Source organism: Crinia signifera, chromosome 2 (genome assembly GCF_055691185.1).
Source record: "Crinia signifera chromosome 2, ASM5569118v1, whole genome shotgun sequence".
Taxonomy (NCBI): domain Eukaryota; kingdom Metazoa; phylum Chordata; class Amphibia; order Anura; family Myobatrachidae; genus Crinia; species Crinia signifera.
In genome coordinates, this window is record NC_139218.1 from 309,889,597 (window position 1) to 309,901,855 (window position 12,259).

The 12,259-nt window shown below is 42.3% G+C and overlaps 1 protein-coding gene across 1 annotated transcript in view; it reads right to left on the bottom strand.

The window, feature by feature from the left end:
- LOC146057556 (von Willebrand factor A domain-containing protein 8-like) overlaps positions 1-12,259 on the bottom strand; it is a 132,625-nt gene that overhangs the window by 7,639 nt on the left and 112,727 nt on the right. The window contains exons 6-7 of the mRNA XM_083168924.1: positions 4,970-5,095; positions 3,624-3,782 (exon numbers count right to left, since the gene is read on the bottom strand). Of these exons, the coding sequence (XP_083025050.1) occupies positions 3,624-3,782; positions 4,970-5,095 (285 nt within the window). The remainder of the gene's footprint in view (positions 1-3,623; positions 3,783-4,969; positions 5,096-12,259) is intronic.

Consider the following 12,259-nt stretch of genomic DNA (forward strand, 5'->3'; position numbering starts at 1 on the left):
CCCAACCTTGCAAAGCTTCAAAACGGGCACTGAAAACTCACCTATTCATCAAAGCGTACCCTTCTGCTGCATAAACTAGTCCTGATGCTGGTTCCCCGACCCCCTGCCTGCTTACATCCTGCTATCAAGCCACCTCCCACTTGCTTGCACCTCATGTAATCGGTCTGTCTCCCCTTCCCTCCTGTTGTCAAAGACTTTCTTTTCTTCACATTTCACTCACAGCTCTCCCATACTCAAACACTCAGCGACCATCTGTCCGCATACCTCTAGTAGTATGTTTATCAAGTCCTCACTACTTATATTTAAGCTGTAATGTGTATTGAACTGTGGTGCTCTTTACCTGTAATCTATTTCTGTTATTTATTCAATGTAATGCTAAGTTTTGTCTCTCTGTACTGTTCCTTTGTAAGGCGCTGCGAAACGCTTAATAGGCGCCCTATAAATAAAATTATAATAATAATAATCATTTTAAACAGCATTGACAGGCCCAGGCCCTGCCCAATGTTTGTAGGTATACTGTGTCTATATTACTAAAGCAATGGCATATTAAACACTTTACTAGCATTAATAAAGCATTACTTCTACCTGTGTAATGGCCATAAAACTAATGAGGGTTAAAATACCATGCAGTGGGATTCGCAGTAGCTGTGGAAACTGACTTAATGTAGCATTTATAACGTGTGATCTGAAGACAAGCCTATCTGTAGCAGATCAGCAAATGATCAAATAGCTTTATAAAAGTAATGTTAATAAAGAAATGCTGATAATTGTTCAGCCACTGAAGAGACCATCAGCAACTTTAACACACCTCCCAGAAGTCTGATAAACATTTGGCAATGCCAACCGGAGGCTTATCAACACCCGGGGACAATGTGCAGCTGCCCTCTTTCAGTCAGCAGTTTTATTTGCCATGTGGTATCTGGCAGCAAGTTGCATGCACAGAAGGTAGCAAAGGTGCTGGTACAGTGCAGGAATCTTTGCTAATACATATACCATCTTTCTGAAGATATTAACAAGAATATAAAACTGGCAGCAGACTAAATGATGTGGGGCCTGATGAAAGTGTGGGGTCTGGCCCGGATGTTGGGTGTGCACTGCTCATCCTGTCTCAAGGGTAGAGACATCTGTGTACTGACTACAGATATGTACATCTGTGTACTGACTACAGATATGCCACTGACGCCAGGCTCCCAATCCGTGAAGACCTGGCCCATTCAGGTGCTGCAAATCATGACTCATTACACAAATTAACTTATTTATCAATCTTTTTTCTCATTTGTTAACTGTGACATTTCACGTGGAAAATGCAGCAGTGCATGTAAACCATTTTTGGCAGTCAAGTGTGTTGACTTACACCAACCTATCTGATGAAGGGAGGGTAGAATAAGAACAGAATAATAATTTATTGTCACTACAACATTACAAAATATAAAGTGAAATTCACAGGAAGAAAAGAAGAGAAGAAAGAAATACTCATAATTCATCATTCATATATAACAATTCAAGCACAAAATAACAGATGGGAAAAAACTTTTCCGCAACCGGCTAATGCGGCAACTCAAGCACCTGTAACGTTTCCCAGAGGGCAACAGGGAGAAAAGAGAATAGCAGGGATGACTAGGGTCTAGAATAATTTTTTTAGCCTTCGCTTTTCCCCTTCTTAAAAAATGTCTGCCATCCTAGGCAAAGGTTGGCCATTGACCTTCTCAGCAGCCCTAACTATCCTGTCTAGGGATCTACAATCAGAGCACTTTGAATTTCCATGCCATACCACAATGGCATAAGTCAACAGACTCTCGATTACACGGCAGTAAAAGTTCATAAGCATAGGCCTAGATAGGCCAGCTGCCCGTAATCGTCGCAGAAAAAAAAAGGCGTTGCTGAGCTTTTCCAACTGCCATTGCAGTATGTGGACCAGGACAGATCTTCCGAGAACGTAATATCCAAAAATGTAGTATTTGTAACCCTCTCCACCTCTTCACCATTTAAAATCAACGGATAGATAGTCAACCTTCTTGTAAATAACCACCTCCTTGGTCTTTTTACCATTTAGGAGAAGGTTATTAACCTCACCCCATTCAATTAATTTCTGCACCTCTAACCTATAGCTGTCTTCCTTTCCCCCACTAATCAAACCCACCACTGTAGTATCGTCAGCAAATTTGACAATGAGGTTGGACTCTGAATTTGAGAAACAATCTGAGGTGTACAAAGAGTACAAAAAAGGACTCACAACACACCCTTGAGGGACACCTATATTTAGGACAAGTTCTGACAAAGAAGTGGAACCCACCCTAACTGACTGAGGACGGTTCGTCAGAAAGTCCAACAGCCAGTCACATACGGGAGGATTGTAACCTATCTTCCGAATCTTCGTGATCAAACGACGGTATTAAAAGCGGAGCTATAGTCCACAAATAATAATCTAACACAGGAGTCCTTAGTTTCCAAATGACAGAGAATCTTGTGAAGGACAGTATGAGCAGCATCCTCGGTGTATCGATTTGACCTATACGCAAACTGATAACGGTCAAATTCCACCGGGATTACCTCCTTTAGGTGATCCAAGACCACTCAGGGTATTCAATTACCTGCGAATATTGATCACAGATAACTGAGCCGCTGGGAGCCATTCAATCAGCCCTGATAAGCCGATATTCAGCACTGCTTATCAGGGATTTTGTTTCACCTGCCACAGGCAGAGAATAGCAAAGTCTTCTAGAATTATTAGGTGCAGGAGATGCACATCAGTGTTTCCCAACACTGGTCCTGAAGACACAGTAAGGGGTACATTTACTAAGATGGGAGTTCTATTGAAAATGGGATGTTGCCCATAGCAACCAAATTCTATTTTTTATTTATTTAGCACCTTCTAAAAGATAATAGATATAATCTGATTGGTTGCTATGGGCAACATTCCATGTTCAATAGAACTCCCATCTTAGTAAATTTACCCCTAGCAGTCCAGGTTTTAAGGATCGCTGTATTTGAGCACAGGTGAACCACTGCCCTAGATAAACGTAGCTTACATGTCAACGCCTCATTGCCAGCCAGTTATGCTCATTCAATTACAACTAGGAATTGCCCACAGATATGTAAGCTAATTATTGGAGCATGTGCAGTTCTAATAGGGAACATATTTCTACAAAGCTCATCAGCCCCATTATGACAACTATCACAAATGTAAGCTCCCATGTAATAGTCATGCCTAAACTATGGTCTATATGCACCATAGAAAATATACTGCAGAGTCTCCCCGAGCTGTGTCATAATGTGGCTGTACTACAGCAATTCCTCTGCCACTGAAAAATATTCGGGAACTGTGAGCTGAATAATGAAAACACTCCCTGCTACACAAGCCAGACTGTCTGTATCCAGTCATTCATTATGTGCCCAATAATTTGCAGCTGACCTTTGTCTGATACATAATTCTCACAGATAAATATGACTTTCCAGACAAATGAGTTCCAAAAATGTTATGTCTGCCTGATGGAGGGGTGAGCTGTCTATATCCTAGCAACAGAGAAACCCAATCACTTTCCCTTACATGAATAATGCTCCTTGGAACCGCATTTTCCACATGCAGTGTAATCATCATGACTGTTATTTTCATTTGTCATTACCTTAAACTTATGCTCGTAATTTTCGAATGCTTCCATAAGCATGCAAGTTGCTTCCATGGAGCGCTCCAGCCTCCCATCCACCCCATTAAAGCGATACATGCTGCCAGACACATCTACCAGAAGACGCAGTCTCTTTGGTTTCTGCTGTGGGCTTCCGAGCTGTGCAGGGAAACAGAAGATCAGAACCATGTGCACCATACTGGGATTTAGCCTTAGGCTAATGATAAATTGTCTTCAAACAAAGCAAAACAGAAATAAAACGGCTGAGAGCAGAGGACTGCACTAGGTGCTAGGTACCTCCGCTACAGACCAGTTACTACAAATATTTTCAGTGTTGGTAAGTTTATTGAAACTGGTTGGAAAATGGATCATAAATGAATTCATATTGCTGCACACACAGAGCTTGATGAAGAGATTCAACAGCTCAGTTTGTCCCATACTTGCCTACTTTTGAAAACTAGTTTCAGGGAGATTATAGTTGGTAGCAGAATTTTGCACAGCTCCCCATTAAGGGGGCGTGTCATGCAGTTAGTAAGAGCTACTATACTTGTAAAGTGCTGGGAAATGTTGCTGATCACTCAATGTAAATGTATTTATCTTTCATTCCTTTTTTCCCCAAAAATGTAAGTGTGTTATGTAGGCTAGGTGAATTGAGGGAGATTGCTAGACTAATGAGGGAGAGAAGGAGATTGCTGCTATTTCAGGGAGTCTCTTGCATAATGCAGGTTGTTAGGCAACTATGGTATGTTCTTGGAAGTACAATCTCATCCAGGGCCAGATGTACTAAGCTTGAAAAGTGATCCAATGGAGAGTGATAAACCACCAGCCAATCCACTGCTAACTGTCATACCACAGGCTGTGTTTGAAAAATGACAGGTAGGGGATGATTGGTTGTTGGTTTATCACTCAATTTATCACTTTTCAAGGCTTAGTACATTCCAACCCCAATGCGCCACTAATTCTGTTAGCAGGCATTTGGACCATGTCAGGATCAGCCCACATTGGAAAATAATTAAATACATATTCATTTTAATAATCCTTTTATAAACATAGTTTAGTAGAAAACTTATTTTTAATCAGGATTTAGCCATACAGTCTTGTGGTATACTGTTGACTGTTTTCTATTCTGTTTAATGTACGTTTCTGTGAGGTCCAATACTTGTAATTGTAACTGTCTGATAGAGTTGATCCTTTATAATAACAGTGAGAACTGTCATTCGGAAACAGCTTCTGTATCCACCCACGCTGTGACCAACATGACTAGTGAAAGTTCTCTGGAGTATAAAAAGGCAGACATGACGCCAAGTGGGTGTCAGCCCAGAGAACATGCACACTGGCACACTTACTTCTGGCTCAAGCTCTCCCCGCCTTTTGTAAATTGCTTTCTCTCCTGTGAGACCATCAATGATCTTGGTATCATCCAACTCTCCCATTGCTTGGTGTTTCAGCCATTGCCTTTCCTTGCCCTTTGCCTAAAATAAAGCATACGTACTTATTGGTTAAACAATAAACAGTACTTCTATTAAGATATGTGATCGCATGAGTACAGTTGGATGCTATGTTTTCATGCAAAAAAAAAAAATAACTGGCAGTGCTGGTGCTTTTGCTGTTTATAGATATACCTGTATTTATCACTGGAGTTGATAAATGCATTTTTACATAATGTCTATTGTTCAAAAATTAGACCCCACACCACACACCATTACCTCACACCACTGAGGTCATGGGATTAGATTCCCACCATGGCAATAACTGTGTGGAGTTTGCATATGCTTTCCATGCTTGCATGGGTTTCTTCTGGTTTCCTCCCACAATCCAAAATATACTGGTAGGTTTATTGGCTCCCAATAACCCTAGAATGTCTGTGTGTGCGTGTACATGTGGTAGGGAATATAGATTGTAAGCAGAAAAAATCTGAAAAATGGCAGTACCATTTCACCTAACTGTCCCAAATTTCGTGGGACAGTCTAATTTTTTTGGAACTGTCCCACTTTTCCACCTGTGGGTAGCAGTTTTATGCGGTGGGGGGGGGGGCAATTAGGAGATCCCCTGTTACTCAATTGTGCACAGCATCTATTTAAAACAGACAGGGACACAGATTGCTGGGCATTCATTTACAGCATTGCTGTGAAGTCACACCTCCTTTGCTGTGGCCACACCCCCTTTTTGAAAGCTTGGGCAAGCCACATGCCGGAGTCCTGATTAACAACTTGCCTCTAATACTGTGTAACAATTTGCCCCATGTGACGTCAGACACCTAAGATGGCCATAGTTCAATATCCATTCTGCAATGATGGTTACATATTCAAACTTGTTTCCAGTTACTAGTGCCACTGCATGACATGGGTGTGGTCTTATGCAGCCCACACACGCGCCGATGCCGGCGGTGCGATGCTGTACGATGGGGTGCGCGCTCCCGCGGCACCTCATTGTACAGTACAAAAAGTATGTGCTGCACATACTTTTTGTACTAGCTTTTTCTAGCACAGCATCGCATCGCATGCACATCGTATGCACAAGGCATACGATGCGATGCTGTGTGTGCTAGTTAAGCCCACAACGCACGCTGGAATCGGTGCGTGTGTGGGCTGCATTAGATTCATTTATTCACAACCTGCCTCTGTAACAACTAGCACTGCCTTCCCCTACATGGTGGATGGGAAGCAAATTATTATTCCCATCAGCCACTATGAGCCTTAAAACCAAACACTGCAAAAACCATCTTCCTTTTAAGGTCTAGTTATGCACATGAATGAAAACAAATGCACTCGCATCACACGCAGATCAGTGCCCATTTTACATGTGTCACAGGCTTAATACTGCTTTTCCTACATGTCGTCATGTATATCATAATCAATACCATGACCAATATTTATGCCAATATTACTAAGTCTCAAACTTCTATGCTCCCTACTTGAAGGCTAGGTTTACATTTTACAATGATGTGCAAAATTCCTGCAGAGCTTTTCAACCGAATGAATGCATGTACTTCCGATGGCATGTATGCACGCTTTGTTTGGTCACTGGTTATCAGCCTTTGCGTTAGCTCCCATAGCATAGACTACCCCTTTCATGCCAAGATGGCTGGCTGCCTCGGCAGAGACACGATACAATCTTGCCGGACTTAGCATCGTCCTGTTGCTGGCCGGCTTTGAGCTGAAGAAATGATGGCTTGAAAGGCATGTCTTGGAAGTGACATCATGCTATGCTGGATATGAGCTGGGCTTATGCCAGCTCACAAAGACGTGCTGAAGTGCTTTGAACTAAGGTAGAGAGGACTAATAAAAAGAGAAGAGATCTCCTTGTAAATGGATCTTGGTCGGAGTAAATGCAGGGTCTCATTAAAGCAAATAAAAGAAAAATGCAAGAAATTAAAGAAGGAAATATAAGCTCATTATGTAATAATGGCCAGAAAAGGCTACTTCATGCTGAAATAACTCTTTTTAGCTAATTTAATACTGGCGAAAACAAAGTGATCTGGAAGTAAAAGCACATAAGCTTGTGAGAAGAAACCACAGCCAGCTTTAGCATCCTCTAGTTCCCATCATCACATATAAGAGCAATGTATGGGGATTTACATATATTTCATTTCAGAGTGACAGAGGGCAATCTATGAGGAGAGCATCATTTGCATGTAACAATTTATAGTCTGCCTCACATAAAGTCAGCGTGTGTAGTACTTCAGATACAAGGCCAGCGATCACAGAAAGCCGTTAAGCATACCTCCTAACTGTCCTAATTTTTGCAGGACAGTCCCATTGTTTTGGGACTGTCCATCATCTTCCCTGCGGCCAGCAGTTCCTGTGGCTGTGTGTGTGTGGGGTGGCAGTTGGGAGACCCTCTGCCCATCGCTGGTGAAGAACAGACCATACCCACATGGTGACGATACCTGGGGGGTATTCGTGGTCGCTGACATTCCCACAAAGGGCAGTATTCAATGAGAAAAATTCGCCGTGTTTCATGGCGAGTTTGTGCTTTTCTCGCGTTGGACGGAGGCTTTTGCTCTCCAAAAGCGAGCAACCCTATTCAATGTGACATTTTCGCCGTCGGAGAACAGTGATTTATTGCTTGCTCTCCATCTTTTACTCGCCGCCACTCTCCGCGTGTTGTCAATGGGATTTTACATGTAAATTCTCCGTCTCTCGCCGTCACTCTCCATGAGTGTATTCAATGAGAAGATGGAGAATAAATTTCTAGGTAAAATGTGTTATACAGCATATGAATAGAAATATTAGTTCCATTAATAGCAACTTATATTCCCCTCCCCAACTGGACCCTCTTAGAGAATTATTCTTTGAACTTTTTATGAAAGACTTGCTGATTCCTATAAGTGCCTTGTTGGCAACAAATCTGTTACACTACGCAGCATACTTTACATTCAGATTTATTAGCATTTGCATTTTATTTACAGTTGTTTGAATGATTTTTTTTTTAAATGTTTATATAAATTAAATAGAATAATTACATGTGTTGATTTAGCATTCTTTTTCTTTGAGTATCTCACTACTTAGGCCTTTATTCAGATCTGATCGCAGTACAAATTTGTTTGGAAAATGGGCAAAACCATGTGCACTGCAGGGGAGGCAGATGTAACATGTGCAGAGAGAGTTAAGCTGGGTACACATCTATACAATCCCTGTTTACTTGCGACCATAAACGCGATCGACTGTCCACAAACAGCAGCAGACACACGCGTACACACCTATACAATTTTACTTGTGACGTCCAATCTAATCCCGTCCAAACAATCGCAAGAAAAAGATTGTACCACCGTACACACTCTCTCTATTTGGGCTATTGACACGTCATATATATATATATATATATATATATAGTCCAGGAATCCGCACGCACATCCAGGTCCAAATAAACAATAGCGGGGTGCTCCCCAAGGAAGCAAAGTTCCATAAATATTCACAAAGTCCTGATTGTAAACCAGAGAGGGCACTCACCAATTTGCAGGTAAAATAGATGCTTTTTATTAGGAACGATAAATCATGGTCGACGTTTCGACCCCCGAAGGGTCTTTGTCAAGACAGGATATACTTTTCAATGTATCACCCAGGTAAGCCAAGCATACACTGAGTCTACCAAGGTGCCCCATATATACCATAGCCAATCAGGGAACAACACTCCCACTAGTTAATTAACCATCAGGTGCATAAAGCCATTCTGATAGGCTACAGTCATCAGACTGTGCCCGTATTGTGAATCAGCAACCAATCAACCTTCTAGCCATAAGATAATAAAAGCAGCCAGTCATCGTATATACAACAAACCACTGGGAAGGGGGAACAAGTTGTAGATATAAACTACCTTGACCGCCGAGATCGTGTGGAGACGCGATGAGCCGCGCTGTCACCAGTGTCCAGGGCCGCACGCTGTCACATACGGCACCCGGACCCGGAAGTATGCGCGTCAGCTGCGTTCCACCCGTCCCGGACGGCGGATTGGGTAGTGAATCCAGCTGACTTCAGTCACATGACTGGCGCCCATCCAATGTGGGTGCTTGCGGTCCAAATAGCATGTCAAGCTATGACCTCACGTAGCACTGTTACTATGGGGACGTATTTGTAAGAAGGACATCCGCATATGTAGTATTAACTACAATCTGTCTGGGTATATTAGGTCATCAAGTCAGTGTTATAGACGTGACTATGGCAAAGCGTCATCCAATATAAGTACGAACGAGACATACAAAAATAAAAAAACAAACAACATATAACAAATGATCAAGGGTGAGTGCATCGCTCACTGGCCCATGTCAGAGCATCGCTGGATCTAGTAAAACATAGCCAGCACAGATAATGACAAATAAAAAGGTTACATAGAATCACCCATGCATACTACAAAAATCGGCACAGGAAGGGTTGCATAGATTCACACCAGAAATAGGGAATGGGGCATATAATATAATATAATATAAGGACAGCTATAATGATTAGGCTACGCCAGGTAAAGATAGGTGCACCAAGGCAGTATATATAGATATCACTTAAATAACAAGAGTGTTATACAAAATAATGCATCACATATAAGTTAAAAATCACACATGACACCGCACACGCCACGAAAGAAATTATGGCAAATGATAGGAGGTCATGTGTGCTGTGTCTACAGACCAGTTGCCAACCAGATAAATCACCTATTGCAAAAACACATTAAGGGGGTTATTCTCATTCAACCCATTGGGGTCGATGGTATTTAGTGTGAAGATCCAACGTGGTTCTTTCTTTTTGAGAAGTAATTCTCTGTTGCCACCTCTAAGAGGTTTGGGCACATGATCTATTAACATACACCGAAGAGATGATGTCTGATGTTTGAGTTTAAGAAAATGGCGGGCAACCGGTTTATCAGAATTACCGGTTTCGATGGCAGACCTTATAGACAGTCGATGGTTCGCCATCCGATCACGGAAATTTCGGGTCGTAAGTCCAATATAGTACAGTCCACAGGGACATGTGAGCATATAGATCACGTGGTCCATCGTGCATGTGAGTTTATGTTTAATTTTAATTTTCTTGCCAGAATGCGGGTGGGCAAAGAATGATCCAGTAAGCATCGCTCTACATGTGGTACATGATGTGCATTTGAAGCATCCAACCTTGTTGCTTCGGAGCCAGGTATCAGCAGTGGGAGATGGTTGTACAAGAGGGCGCATTAATAGTTGTCGCAAATTGGGTCCCCTCCTGTATGCACTCATAGGTGGTGGTGTCCGCTCCAATTTGAGTGCTGGGTCCGTAGTTAGTAAGGGCCAGTATTTCTTGATGACTTTATTTGCAGTATTAGAAGTATGGTCATACGTACTCACATATGTCATCCTTTCCATCTTTCGCTGATGTTGTTCAGGTCGATGACTCTCTGCATGTCGAGTGTATGCCTTTTTTATACATCTATCGACAGTAGTGGTGGTGTACCCTCTCTGGAGGAATCGGTCCCTCATTTCATTTATTTGTGCTGAGGCTTGTTCTTGAGATGAGTTAATCCTAAGTACCCTTAGGAATTGGGACACTGGGAGGCTCTCCTTAAGAGTCGTGGGGTGCTGGCTGGTTGCTCTGAGGAGGGTGTTACGATCAGTCTCTTTTTTATATAGAGTTGTCCCCAACCTATCTCCATCACGGTATAGGGTCACATCAAGGAAGTTAATCCTTGTTCTGTCAATATTGAATGTAAATTTGACTGGTTCATTTAGGGAATTAAGACATCCTATCATAGACTCAAACTCTGCCCTGGTGCCTGACCACACAATAAATATGTCATCTATATACCTGAAAAATTTCTGTATTTTGTCACCATAGGTAGTATAGATAAATTTATTCTCGAAAGCCGCCATATAGATATTGGCGTATGCCGGCGCGATATTACTCCCCATAGCAGTCCCATTGCATTGACCATAAAACTGGTTACTGTACACAAAATAATTTTTTGTCAAAATGATGTTAATTAGGGACAATAGGAACTCTATGGGTGGTCGCGTATGTGAAGACGCCATCAAACTTCTGCGGACTTCATCCATCCCAGCTGTATGGGGGATGATAGTATAAAGGGACTGTACGTCCATGGTTGCTAACCAAATATCAGAATGGGTAATTTGTAAATCTTTGATTTTGGACAGAAAGTCCCCAGTATCCTGTATGTAACTGGGGATCTTACACACCAACGGTTGCAGATATTGATCAACATATACAGCAAGCGGCTGGAGAACCGACCCACGTGCCGAGATGATAGGTCGGCCTGGTGGGCTCTCCAGCCGCTTGTGCACTTTAGGCAAAGTGTATATGATGGGTGTGGATGGATAGTCCACTGTCAAATAATCTGCGGTTTTTTCATCAATCATATTACATGTTTTGGCAGTCTGGACTATCAGATCTATGGTTTTTTTAATGGTTACTGTAGGATTACATGTCAACTTAACATAAGTATTGGTGTCAGAGAGTTGTTTAATGATTTCGGCGTTGTAGTCCACCCAGTCTTGGACTACTACAGCCCCGCCCTTATCGGCAGGGCGTATAACAATCTGCCGATTGTTCTTAAGGGCAGTAAGGGCCTCCCTTTGTGGGGTGGTAAGATTATGATATAGAGGTTTGGCCTCGGTCAGTCGGTTCATGTCGGCATTCAACATCCGAGAGAATGTTTTTATGCTCTCATTTCGGGAACCCGGGTCAAAGGTACTCTTTTTGACACATTTATTCTGTACAGTCACCTCGGTAGAAGTATCTGGAGGGAAATGTTCACGTAGTCTTAATTTTCTACAAAATTTGTAGTTATCAACCGTCCAGTCAAACGTGTCGTGTCGACATGTAGGGACAAATGATAACCCAAGGGACAGGACAGATGACTCAGCTTCCGAGAGAGTGTGTGATGATAAATTAAATATCATATTTGATATTTCCGTGGTCTGCCCACCTTTCTTCCCCCTCCCCCGTCGCGTGTGTTTCCTCTGCCTTTTCCTCTGTGGGTAGGAGGAAGGCCGGGATCTAAAAAATCACTCCTATTACTACGATGATCGGAGTGTTCGCTTTCTGAGGATGATGCCACAGTGGAGTAATCAGTATACTTGTGATCTCTCTGCTGTCTATATCTAGGGGGCCGTCGACCACCACGTCGATCAAACGAATCACCCAAGAGCCAACGAT